Raw genomic sequence first — 14,196 nt, 5'->3', positions numbered from 1 at the left:
GTTTTTGGTTGTGACGAATTTCTATCCTTATCGTCCGAACAAGTAATTAAGTTGATATCCAGTGATAGACTTTCAGTATCATCTGAAGAAAAAATAAAGTAACCTTTTAATATGTAATATTAATTAGTCTAATTAGTTTATAAGTATATTTATTGTTTTAGGTATTCAAAAGTGTTATTAGTTGGTAAAATATGAATTGGGTTCAATACAATGTATTTTACTGTTTACTCCAATTAATGGAATACGTAAGTTTTCCATTAATATCGAGGGATTACGTATTTAATAAACTATTTAAAAAAACCCGGCCATAGTAAATCTCATAATCCCAGATTGAGCACCTTCCCAGGTTGGAATTTACCCTTTTGAAATTAGCCTATCTTTGTCTCAGAGATCTAATCTATCTCTGTACCAAATTTCATAGCAATCGGTCCAGCCGTTTAGGAATGCATAAAAGACATACACACACACAAACATTCATTTTTATATATACAGACTATATTATTACACTAAAAAAAAAATAATTTTCATAATTTTACAATATAATTTTTACAATTTACAACCAATTAACCAAATGTTTCATATTGGTAAATATAATATTAATTTAAAACTAATTAGGTACCTAATTTTTTGCTGTACTTATCTAACACTGATTCTATTTTATAGATGTTTAAAATTTACTAGTCAGTAAACTGTTGCTTTAACATACTTGTCCTCAACCAATTTATAATTTGTTGCATACTTAAAAAATTGAAAAATTACACTGTTAATTTCTCACATTATTTTTGGTGGTTTCTAACCGTAGCCAAGAGTTCTAAAAAAAGCATGGGGTTCTTCTGTTCCATCGAGTTTGGTCATAGAATAAAACTCCATTTGAATTTATTTGTTATTACATTCTAATAAATTGTTTACTGAAATAACTTAATATTATTGATGCTCAAAATTCTAAATTGTATGCTTTTTTTACAGAATCTTCTAAACTCTGCCAAGCCAAAACATCAAAAACCAAAATGGTTATTTCATCAATCCGCAAACAATATGTAAAGAACTACTCACACATAAACCGACAGACATAAATGTTATATTTTTTATAAGACAAATTACTTAACTCATCTAAACGGTATTATGAACGGTTTTTGGTAAAATTACTGGCTAAGGCATTTATAGGTAAGTATTTACATTCACAAATAAATTAATGACTATTGGCAACAAAACATGTTAAGCATCAGACGCAATTAAATAATCATTAGATTTCCGATATGCAGCAAACAGGTTTTTATACAGGTCTATTCTATACGGAATTAACTGGATACATTTATGTTATGCAAATAACTAACTGGCTAACTGGCCAGTATTAAATTCAAATCGAAGTCTTCAGTTTTAAGTTTTAAACACTTAACATATTTCAGCATATAATGACGTGCAAGTATTAGATGCATTTAAATAATCATCAGATTTTTGGTGTGCAGCAAATAGATTCTTGTAGAGGTGTTTTCTTTTTGGATTTAACTGTATACATTTTTTTTAAATATATTACAGCTTTGCAGCATTTGCTCATACCAGAAGTCTGATGATTATTTAAATGTATCTAATACTAGCATTTTATTGAGTGTTTTGTTTCTGGAAAAGGACAGTCGTAATATCACTAGAAAGGCATATATTGTGGAATTCTTTTGAACCTTGGATGCTTATGGCCATTGGAAAACGGGTTTAATTATGTATAATCTGGTTCGTTTTGATTTAGCTTTAATCAGGTAATAATTAATTAATTCAGTTATAGTTAAATGTTTGTCTTGTTATACAAGATATCAATGGACTGGAATGCACTGGAATGGCATTCTGGATCATATATTAAGTAAATATTGAAAAAAAATAATGATAAAATTGCTACTTTGTAAGACGTTTCTGATTATAACACAAGGGGATAATTATTCCTTTTTTTTTAGCTTAAAATATATATGTGTTTATATTTAATATTTAAATGTTAAAATAATCTGCTGTTTAATAATTCGATGTCTCGGTTCAATACTGCAAAAACTCAAAAAATTGGTTTATTGGGTATAATGTGTTTCCTATATTGCTTCTCTATGTAACATAATGTAAATTATAATACTGAAAATGCTCTCTTGTGGTAAATAATTTAACCATATTTTATTGGGTTCTTGAACTGAAATCGATATAAAATAGTCTATACTCTATAAGATGGTGTATGTAACTCGGAATTGTTATAACTCGAGTTGTTGTAGTTTTGAACTGAGACGTCAAGTTAAATGTTTTTTATATTAATTGGTTTTATTTGGTTTGTATATTTCACACGTAATATGCATCATTCTATTTTTTCTCACTATAATAAGAGTAAAAATATGTTTTTAATGTAATTTATTTATTTAAAATAAGTTAATAAAATACTATTTACTTATTTCACTTTGTGTTGTGAGTAATAAATAATTCATAAATTACAAAAGTAGTCTAAAATATATATTCATCTATCATATTGTTGCATATAATATCTTGCTTCATATTATAAATGATGCCACTTAGAAGATAATGGTACTCATATTGTCAGAGTTTACATTAGTATTTTATTTACAATTGATAACTTAGCAGTTTCACATATGAATCCCGGTTGTTAAAATAATTGTTGACATGAGTGGCAATGGCACCAAAGTAAAAAAAAATGTAGGCAAATGAATCAAAATCAAACACCCACCCACAAAGTGTTAAATTATGAAATATAACCTTTCAATGGATTGATACTTGGCAGTGATATTTGTTAAATAATGTATTATTAGCATTATTAAATAAAAAGATTTAATAATCTTATACTGTATATACTATATACTATACTTGACTTATGCCCTACTTTAAATTTATATTTTCAAATGATATCAACATTTATTTTATTTTAATTAAAGAATTATGACAGGTTTTAATTGTATTTATGTGTGGGTAGCTTCAATTTCTGCTCTTATGGGTAAAAGGTTTATATTGTCGCTGCTGTTTACTACCTACATAACAAGCCTAAATTTTTATTAAAGACAACATACTACATAGAATGCATATTTATGTAATTAACAACATTTTAGTATTATTTTATTTAGTAATTTTAGATACAATATAGTTATTGACTGTAAATTGAAGTTTCAACTATTTCTTTTTCTTTTTAATTCATTACTAAGTATTTAATTGTTATAACAGTGTAATTTTGGAGAATTACTATCATCATTTCAGATTTATGCTTATAACTGGGAAGTTCAAGTATAACTGGATAATTATTGTGTGTAACATAATTATTGAACATTGTTGATAAAACATTTATTAGGGACTCCTTTGTACGGCTATTTTATATACCGAATTGTATTGTGTATTTGAGTTATATGATTATACATTGTAATCATTTATATATTGGAAATAGAAAACAGTATCTTTAGGTACCTATTGCATTAACAATATTACCTCAAACAATTTTTTTATTAATACATTCATTTTTGTGCAAAACTGAAATTGTCTTGGAATTTTTAAAAACTGATGGAGTAGCATCTTTTGGTCATAATATAGCGTTTACATTTTCTTTAATAACTTAAAATAAAATAGTACAATAATTGTATTCAATATGTAAGAGATACTTACAAGTGTTGTATTTCAGTATTTCAAAAGCAGGCTTAGGTTGTTGATATAATTAATTAAACATTATGAAATATGCGTAATATTATAAAATAATCCAGAATTAAAAGAAAACAATCATTATTGTAAATAAAAAAGTATTTTTTTATAGTAATAAAATACTTTTAAAAAATATTATGAATACTACCCAAGACTGTTCAAAAGGAGAAGGTCGTATTAATTTAAAAATTGTTGTATTTTCAACAAAATGATGGTATAAAATGTCTACAAATGTGTATACAATTTTATTGTATATAGGTATATCAAAAAAAAAAAAATACATAAATTATAGTTAGTTACAATAAAATTAATACTTGTGGATTAATAAAAACAAAATAATTATCATTGGCATCACCATCTTCGTTATAAAAATTGATTGTTGTAATTAAATTACAATTTTTTTTATGGTTTAAATGTATGATAAGCAGCTTTTTTTGCATGTACCAACTGAACAAGATTAAATTTATCAAATTAGTATATATATATATTATATATATATTGCTTAAATGAGATGTTTTCAATTAAGTCTTAATTTTCAATTTTTTGACAAATGTAAAATTGTATACCTTCAAGGTAATTTTCCAAGCATCCTCCCCATATTTTTTCCTTTACTCATAAAAATTGTTTAACTATTTATTTGTATTATATCATACCTAATTTCTTAAATTCTGATAATTTATATTTTTAATGGCAAAGAAACTAAAAAAAAAAACTTTTTAATTAGTCTATAGTCTAGATTATAGACAGTCCGAAGTCTGTTAAAATAGGAAGAAAAATGTTGGCTAAATATTTTATAAAGATAATTTTCCTGTCAAGTAGATGCTGTTTACTGCAATTGGATTTAAATTGAAGGGGTCCGTGCAAGAACGAGATAACTCCATTTTTCAAAACTTTTCAGGAAACGATAATGTTATTTTAAAAATATTTAAATAAAGATAAATATAATTTGGAAATTAATTTAGATACATTAGACCACGATAAAAAAGATGTCGTAGTAATTGATTTGATTTTCTTAATTTCTTTGAGATGATAGTTAATATTAACCTACATTTTTGGAGTTATCTTGTTTTTTGATCAGAACCATGTATTTATTAGTTATTCATAATTTGTTTTAATACAAAAAAAATATTATTATTCATTCTATGTTTTAGAAATTTGTAAAAAATATTAAAAAAATAATAAATAAAATATAATAAAAAAAAAAAATATATAAATATAATTGTATGTACCACTCCGGAGTTATCTGGTTTTTCAACGGAAAAAAAAAACCAGAACTCCATTTACTTTATATCTCCTATACGAATGATCGGAATTGTCTATTCTATATGATATTATTTATATAAGCTTTTAAAGATAAATTAGATTAAAATATATAAAAATCCCGAAAATGCATACCTATATATACCTACTTAATTATTGCTGGTTTGCAGAGTACGGTAGTCGGTGACGGCGTCGCACGAATATATAATATATTTTACGACGGGTATATAATATATTCCTATGTCCCTAATCCCTAAATACCCCCATATGTAACCAACTTAGATTCGAAATTATAGAGAACGGTAAAAATTGCCAAGCCCAATCCTAAGGTTAAAATTGCCGCCAATAGTATACAACCATGGTTTGTACATATGGACATAATATGGTTTATACCGTTCATGGAGAATAATGTACACGGCGTGCCATCGTCGGCTAAACGAGCGGCCACGTCAGCTGCTGCAGATTTACACGCAGCCACGTCACACGGATCATGACTCTGGACCAATGGCGTTCTTGTAGTTGTATACGCCCTTATAACCTATATTAACATAATATTTTATTCATCTATGAATTTCTAAATTTCCACTGTGTAATTTAAAGTCTTACAATTTTCGTTATCCTTGCTTGTTCACTTCACTGGACTTGAATACCTTATAGCGGACTGGAGTACTGGAATCTGGAACCATAGTCTGTTCTAAGCGTCTATGTGTCTACAACTGCGATTGGAATACCTTTTCAATATTCTGTGCTGAGTGCTTTTAAGTTTTGACGCCACCAGTGGATCACGACTTCATCGTTGTCGTATAGTGGGTATAAGTAGTGTGTGCTAGATGACATGGCTAAATACAATGGTATAATTTCAACTGCATGCATGTTTTTATTATTAGGTAGGTATAGTTAATACCATATTTATGTTAAATTATGACGTACAACTGTCTGCGTTTTTCGATAGACAAGACAAACAAGCAGACGAGTAGACGATGTAGAATTGTATATGCAGGTAACATACCAGTGTGTTAGAGAATCTCATATAATAGGTTCTCTAGAGTGTGGAATGTGGTTGTACTTAATATTATTGTGTTTTTTCCACGGCTGGAGACAATTATTACCATAATTCCAAATAAACATATCTTTTATAACAATGAACATTTATGTTTCCATCTTAAGTCTTTTTGTTTTATTTAATTCCTGTTTGGGCCAGCCTATAAAGCGCCTTACACTGTTCACAGTTTGCTATACAAGTATTCATCATCATATTATATATTGTAGTTTTTTATAAACGCTCCCCCTGGATAGAAAACTGAATTATTAAAAAAACAATATTACAACACACAAAATATGCCGTTACTAATTAGATGCAAATATATTTATATTATATTTATTCTAATGTATCTCTACTTACTACAATATATATTTTATTTTGCAGTTGATTGACAACAGACTTGGTCGAAAGTTTATGTAGATCATTATCTGCAGTCTTTATTTGAAAAATCAATTGTTAATCATAATTTCAACAATGAATTCCGTATTTTTGGTAAGTAATTTATTAATAATTTAACCATGTATATGGGATGTTTATGGAACATTTGTACGAACTATGATTTCATTTTAATCAGGAAAATCCTGTTTTTCAATTTGATACTTAAAAGGACTCTAGTTACTGAATTGATAAGTACTCTAATGATAAATAGATTCACCTTATATATATATTATTTATTCGCATAACAGCAGATTAATAAAGCTAAATATGAGCCACTGAACATTATTTTGCCATGTACATTACTTTTAAGACAAAAAATGTGTATTAAACGCATTTGATTAATTATGAATAAATATACATTATATTTATTCATCAAATAATAATTATAACACTTACAGGATGTATTTTTTCCAAAACATTCATACTCTGAAGCACCGATATCAGTTATTACAGCGATCTTATCAGAAAATGACACTTATCAGTAAATATTTTACAATTATTATTAATATTACCTTAGGTATAGATCTTAAATATTTTACAATTATTCTTAATATTACCATTCTTATGTGTATATAATTGTTTTTTTTTTTTTAGATTTGCACATATCTCACATGAATTTGGCAAATTAGGGTTTACCAAAGTGAAAGATTTAGCTGGAGCAACCCTTGCAAAAGTCAGCTCAATTAAATTGTCAGGAGATACCCTAACACTACTTTATGGGGCTATGGAGGTATGAACTAATACAATTCAAATTTTTTAGAATAATATATTTATATAATAATACATTTTTTTTTTTTAGAAATATAGTGAACGCCTAGGTAAGTTATAATTATTATCAGTACTATCTATTGCTATGTTATATTTAGATGAGCATACATAACCTATGACCAAACAACTTTTTTTTTTGTAAACTTCTCCAGGATTGGTATCTGGGTTTAATAAAATATAATGAAAACTTCACCCAGTATGTTGTTACCATATTTATATATAAAATATACAACTTAAAATTCATGTAGAACATTTTAAGTTAATTTTCTGTCTAAACTAATTCAATACTCACTTAGCTTTATATAACAATATTTTTCTAACAAACTCAAGAGCCTCCTGGTATTATGAAATATAGGTATATACTAATTTTTTTTTTTATAAATATTTCTTAATAGGCCGCTGCTTACCCATGCATTTGTTGTCTCCATCTTACACACATAAAAAATAGCATATTTTTGTTAAGAGGATGTCAGCGCACTATTTGTTTTCTCTCTCTAGCTCACACTCAGCATAGACAAAATGCATTTCAGAATCGTTTTTTCTATGTTTTTAAGTAGTCTTAAAGTAAAATCACTCATTACAAAAAAGGATAGAGAATAATATTTTTGAGGAAAGACATATCGATATTTCTCTAAATATTGTTTCAAAACGATTTAAACATGATTTAAATTTACAACATTTTTTTGTTTATTTTGAAAGTCGAATACAATGTCAAATAAAAATAAAATATAAAACCGATATGTCATTTCCTCTAAAATATTATTCTCTATCTTTTTTGTTATGGGTGATTTTACTCTGAAATTACTTAAGAACATTAAGAAAACGATTCTACGCAAATGTTTTTTGACTATGTTGCGCGTGGGTCGGAGAGAGAAAACAAATAGTGCACTGACATCCTCTTAACTAGTTTCAATAGTGTGTTGTTAGTTTTGATATTAGAGATAATTGACCCGTTATCAAACCTTAAGGTAAGAACTTCATCCATGCTTTGCAAGCGTTGACAGTTTTTTTGATAATTCAATTTTCAAGCAAGATATTGGTGAGATATATCACAAATTAAAAATGCTCATAATATAAAAATTTAAATATCAAATAACAGCTGATCATAATTCATCTATAAGTTTGAAAATTATGCATTAAATATTCATTAAGCCCACACATCAACACACACATGCCTACACAAAACTACCAAAACCATTAATAACAATTTTTTGAAACACAACTTCAATCTTCAGCCATTCAAAATTTATTTGTATAAAAAAGTTAAATGAAAATGAAATGTCATTAAACACAATGAAACTGCTCCTTTCTAACATTATTTTTGGTGTTTTCTAGTGGTAGTTTTGTATTACTTTAAATCATTAAACTTATTAATATTAATATTTAACAAACGACATAAATAATGACCAGTATATTATACACTTTTTTATCTAAAAACTTTTTGACTTCGGTAAAAGTATATTAACATTTTGCTTATATCTAGTATTATGTTTATTATGTGATACAGGTATTAAATGTTTATGTTTACGCAGGTCTACTAATACAGCTTGATTATAAATAACGTTAAAATTATTTACATTGAGTTTTTCATAAATTAAAATAGTATTAGTTAGTATAGGACGATTTAGTACAAATTTAAGAATAATAATTATTGTAACATTGAGCTTAAAGATAATGTTATAAAAGTTCCTCCCCAAATAGATATACTATATGAGAAAATAGATTTCACTAAAGCGAAATAAATAATTCCTTTATAATTTACATCTTATACCTGGCTTTGTTAAATACATAGAAAAATATACACCATAAATACCGTTAATATAATTAACATGACTATCCCATCTAAGTCATCAACTTTTTCAAAATTTTTACTTAACTTATTGCTAAAACTTATTTTTACAAAACCAAGCATACATATTATTTAAAATCGCATTTACTTCATGTACAATCTATCAACTGTTGGTTGAGGTATTAATATAGTTTTATCATCGGCAAAACTTAATAATTCCATATTACCAGTGCCGGCGCTAGGTTTTGCGGGGCCCGGGGCAAGTAAAAAATGCGGGGCCCTCATTCGTATCTTATACATTACATCCCCATTCCAAATTAATTAAAGATTTAATTCAAAAGATAATTTTGTCCATCGATTTTAAAACCAACAATTATTTTACATTAAGTAGGTATGTAAAGAAAATCAAAACAATCAATGATAAATGTATAATCATATTATTATTTGCATACAAAATAAACTAATAAGTAAGGTTTAAATACTAGTAGATAAGTAATAACTTATAAATAACTTATAAACAAAGTTTAAAAAAAATGAGTGTGCTGAACAATTAACAATATTTTTTTTTTTATTAAATACATAATAAATTGTTAAAGTAAAATGTTGTCAGTTATAATTCTTTAATTTTTCTAGCTTTTTTAGATGCAAAATCATTTATTATATCTTCATAATTTAGTTGTTCTGAAAGTTCTTTTTCTATAGAAATTGTAGCAAGTCCAGTAAGTCTTTGTTGTGACATGGTACTTCGTAAATAAGTTTTTATAAGTTTTAATTTTGAGAATGTTCTCTCTGCTCCAGCTGATGTAAGCGGAATTGTCAACATAATTCGTAAGGCAATATTTAAGTTGGGAAATGCGTTCGTTTTTTTTATTTCAGAAAGTACTTGAAGTGGTGTAGTATTTTTATCAATTAAATGGCGGAAAATTAATATTTCTTCGTATAAATCATAACCATTTAAATCTTTTTTGTCATTATCTGACGAACGTATTTCCAAATCTTTGCAGCAATTTAAAATTTCTAAATGAGGGACATAATAAAGTTTTCAACATCATACAAAAATCCAAAAACGTCATTAAATGTATTTATTTGATCGAATCGCTTTGTTATTGCACTTATTGCACCACCCACTATAACTAAGAAGTAATTACATTTAAATTCATCTTCTGTGTTTTGTATGACGTCATCGGCTCCTTCATATCCAAACATTTGTTTTTTTTTTCGTAATCGTTGTATTTTAAAGACTGGTTCAATGTTTTTTTTGGTTTCATTCAGGTGGGAGCACTATAAATATCGGGGCCCGGGGCACGTGCCCCGCTCGCCCCGACGATTGCTCCGGCACTGCATATTACTATTTATATTTATATTCAATATCGCCCTTAGCCATACTATAATCATAAATTACTTAAACTGTTTGAGTTCTTTCACTTAAGAAATATTTTAATATGATATTAGCAACTCCACAAATACCTGAAAATTCTAGTTTTTTTTAGCAATTACTCGTGTTGATATAGTAAACAAACTAAAAAACACCTTAATGAATAGAAAAATTATGAAATTATACATTCACCCACTGTTCTCATACCCATTATACCTCTTATATAATATGGTATATTAATGTAGGCTCGTGTGCTATTATAATATAAATTAAGAATATATATCATTAACATGATAGTGGCAGTATATTCTCTATATTGACCTAAAATGAAAGGACACAAATATGAAATTTTGAAAACAAATCAAATATAAATAAACATTGAAGAATATTATAAATGGTTTTTAATTTTTAAATTTTTAAGTAAGTTTTTTAGTCATCTAATAAAGTCATCTCTTTCTATGGTCAATATTGCAATGTTGCTTAGTCTAAAGCCATATGTAATCCATGTTTTTAGTTTCAAACATTTTGAATATTAAATGTTATATATATTAAATAAAATAAATATTCATCTATCTCTATAGATAAAAGCAAATCAAAAACATTAATAAATTAACAAACCAATAAATTCTTCCATATATATCATCATTAGTGATCTATAAATATAAAATATAGAGAATAAATCATTTTATTCATCTTAAGCGTAAGTTTTAATGAATTGCAATTACCTAGTACTTGTTTTTCAACTATTATTATGTTTAAGGATTCTCTTCCAATACAGTTAAACCATCACATTTATTTTTTGTTTCTAATGAGTTAATATTTTTATAGCTGTTTAATTTAAATTCAAAATCGTTCAGAAGCCAGGTTTCACACAATACAGTAACACTAAATTAATGATTTACTGAGCCTAATAAGGCTACTCATTGAAATGTGCCTAAATACTAGGTACTTATATTAATTTGAAAAACTGAAAAACTATTATTAGACAAAGGTATATCTACTAACGATATACACATAAATGGAATAGATATCTTAATAGTTGAAGTATTGTTGAAACTTAGTATATTATTATTCATTTAAGAACTTAAAATTTACTTTAAAATAGATTTTACATTATAAATATACTAATTAATTACAGCTTATCGAATTGTTTGAATTGTATCAATTTGTATTCTACAAATTAATTTACTGAAATAACTTAACATTTATTATTTTTCAATGTTATAAATTATGTTTAATATAATATATATATATATATATTTTTAGATGAGCTTCTAATTTCTGCCATATCAGAACATGAAAATGAAAATTTAATTGAAACACAAAGAATGTGCAAGGAATTACTTATGCATAAACCTAAAGACTTAGATGTCATGCTTCTTTATGCGAATTCATTATTTGACAGTAAAAAATATGCAGATTGTATCCACTGCTTGGATAATGCAAGAAATATTCATCCCAATAATTCCGAATTTTTAAGTAAATTTGCATTTTTAGTGTATGTTGTGGCATCAATTGATAGCAATTGATATTTAATGTTATACTTTAATTATTTTAACTGTGTAAATAATTGTTAAAATTAATTAAAATGAATAATGTTTCTACCTCCTAAGATTGTGTCCCTAAGATTATTTATTTCAAAAAAAAAAAAAAAAAACTGCATTTGTTTATATGAAAAAATCAGAAAATGATTTATCAAAAAAAATACTTATTTCAAGCATGTTCAATAAAACTTTTTTGTGTGGATGCATGGACAGATTATGCCAATTTTTTATTTGAGACAAATGACATAAGAGGACGTCGCACCCGCATGTTGTCTCCGTTTTACACACGTACGGCATAACAAAAACGTTTTGGCGCGGGAAAGAACTGAGAAGGTTACAACTGTCATAACTAAGAAATGAAATTTTCACCACACATAGAGGAAAATTTTGGCTGTGCAATATCGTTTTTATTTTTTTTTATATCACTTCTACGAAAAAAGTTATTATTGATTCAAAATCCATTATTATTTGTGTTTTTCAAACTTTAATAACTTTCTTTGAAGTTCCGATAATGAAGAAATAAAAACGATAGATGCGTGAAGACACATGCTGCGGGTACAACGTCTTCTTAACCACAGCTAATTTGGCTTATAAACGTGTTTTATAAGTCTAAAACCCAAATTATATAAAGTATGTACGTAATGAGTATGGAAAACTACTATTAAAGGACCACCCAACTCAAAAACACAATACAACATGTATATAATAATATGAATTTAATATGTGAATGTCTATTAAAAATTCTATACCCACCCTTAAAAAAATCCTAGATACACATGTAATTACAATAATTTAAACCATTCATATTGTATCACATTAAAAATATTTTATATACAACTTTAATTGTAATATATATTTTAGAAATGCCAATAACTTTATAGCAGTTGAGGCGTTTAAGTATATAAATAAACAATAAAATTAAAACGTATGCATACCTATAATATTCTTTTCGGAAATAAACAGATCACCTACAAACCTCATATGTGTTTTTTTCGTTATCCAAGAGAAAATCTATAGTATGTAATATAATGTTTATACATTCCTCCGATTGCGAATTTTCGTCGTCAGTATTTTTTTTATTTCGTACGAATTATTTACTGGACACTCAATATTTTTGGCGAATCTTGCAATGGTTGCAATTGTTTCTTTTTTGTAAGAATGGGTTGGTTTATCTGTAAGAATGGGTTGGTATTTGTAATTTTTATTCGTTGATTTTTGTTCTTGATAATACTTAATCTTATTTTACATTTTTTTTTTTATAATATATATCTTAAATAAATGTTTAATTTTTTTACTAAATTGTATTATTTTACAGTTTTGTTTTTCCTGACATTTTCATTTTAAGAATAATGGTTACTTTTCTTACTTAATTCTATTTTACACATTTTTTTTTTATATTTATACCTACGTTAAAACTAGTTCTTAGTTTTATATTAAATTCTTTTATTATTATATAATTATTAAGAAAACACATAGGTACTTTCTTTACAATTACTATGATAATATTACTCACGACCCACCATATTCTCTACCACAATATTATTTATTAAATAATATTAAGTAAGCTAATTTTAAATTAAGGTTTTTTTTGTGTGGTATACTGATTCTGTGTTATCCTGGACTTGAAGTTTGTTGCTCTCACCATTGTATATACAATATATACTACTTTTACGGTGTCTATTGGTTTATTTTTGTTTCTCCATTTTAGTGATTTTATTATTTTGAATACGATAATTCCCGTTAATCTTAGTACTACCGTCAACAATCTTGCAGAATGCCCCATTTATATTTTATCATTTGAATTTGAGCTTAATTCTTTTGTTATTTGTTCATCTATGGCTGACATTGATTTTGCATATACTTTAAAATCATTAAACTTCACTGCTGTATTAAGGCTTATTTGGTTTTCATCCTCGGGTTTTTGTTGTTTTATTTTATCATTGAAGTGTTCAGTTAATTTAGATAAGTTAAATTGTGATATATAGTCTTTAGAAAAAATGCTTTTCCCCAGATGTTTTGCTAATAATATATATTAGTGATTTTTGTGAAAGCTTTACTATTTGGTTTTAGACTAAATATTCCTGCTTTGTTTATTTTTATATTCTCTTCTTCAACCTCACAGCTTACAATTAACTCAATGGGTTCATGGGTTGCGTAATATATACAACGATTACTATTTCCTAGTTTGTGCCATACCTATGTCATTAAAAATTGGTACAGTATTTTCCAATTTTCCAGCATATTGTTTTTTTTTTTTAATTAATTGAAATACATAGCTTGATTTAATATTGTTCAATTGTTTGATTTACAGATTAGTTTA

The 14,196-nt window shown here is 26.4% G+C and overlaps 1 protein-coding gene across 3 annotated transcripts; it reads left to right on the top strand.

Moving 5' to 3' along the window:
* The first annotated feature begins 210 nt into the window (after positions 1 to 210).
* On the top strand, positions 211 to 13,047 carry LOC132946976 (uncharacterized). 3 transcript variants are annotated; one of them, XM_061017123.1, is made up of 7 exons: positions 211 to 245; positions 967 to 1,164; positions 6,347 to 6,454; positions 6,799 to 6,881; positions 6,995 to 7,130; positions 7,200 to 7,218; positions 11,599 to 13,047. In XM_061017123.1, exons 3-7 carry the CDS (start codon positions 6,437 to 6,439, stop codon positions 11,859 to 11,861), a joined length of 519 nt encoding a protein of 172 aa, XP_060873106.1. In that variant the 5' UTR covers positions 211 to 245; positions 967 to 1,164; positions 6,347 to 6,436; the 3' UTR covers positions 11,862 to 13,047. The 3 variants fall into 3 exon arrangements, with proteins under 3 accessions (XP_060873106.1, XP_060873105.1, XP_060873104.1); XM_061017122.1 differs by lacking the exons at positions 211 to 245; positions 967 to 1,164 and adding an exon at positions 5,110 to 5,726; XM_061017121.1 differs by lacking the exons at positions 211 to 245; positions 967 to 1,164 and adding an exon at positions 5,110 to 5,807.
* Positions 13,048 to 14,196: the final 1,149 nt, after the last annotated feature.

The sequence above is a fragment of the Metopolophium dirhodum genome, chromosome 6 (genome assembly GCF_019925205.1).
Source record: "Metopolophium dirhodum isolate CAU chromosome 6, ASM1992520v1, whole genome shotgun sequence".
In the NCBI taxonomy this organism is placed as follows: domain Eukaryota; kingdom Metazoa; phylum Arthropoda; class Insecta; order Hemiptera; family Aphididae; genus Metopolophium; species Metopolophium dirhodum.
This window is presented reverse-complemented; position numbering and strand designations above follow the sequence as displayed.

Coding starts and splice junctions, on each gene's coding strand:
- LOC132946976 (XM_061017123.1), top strand. Junction 6,882..6,994: donor TCAGAAAATGACACTTATCA/GTAAATATTTTA, acceptor TTTTTTTTTTAG/ATTTGCACATATCTCACATG.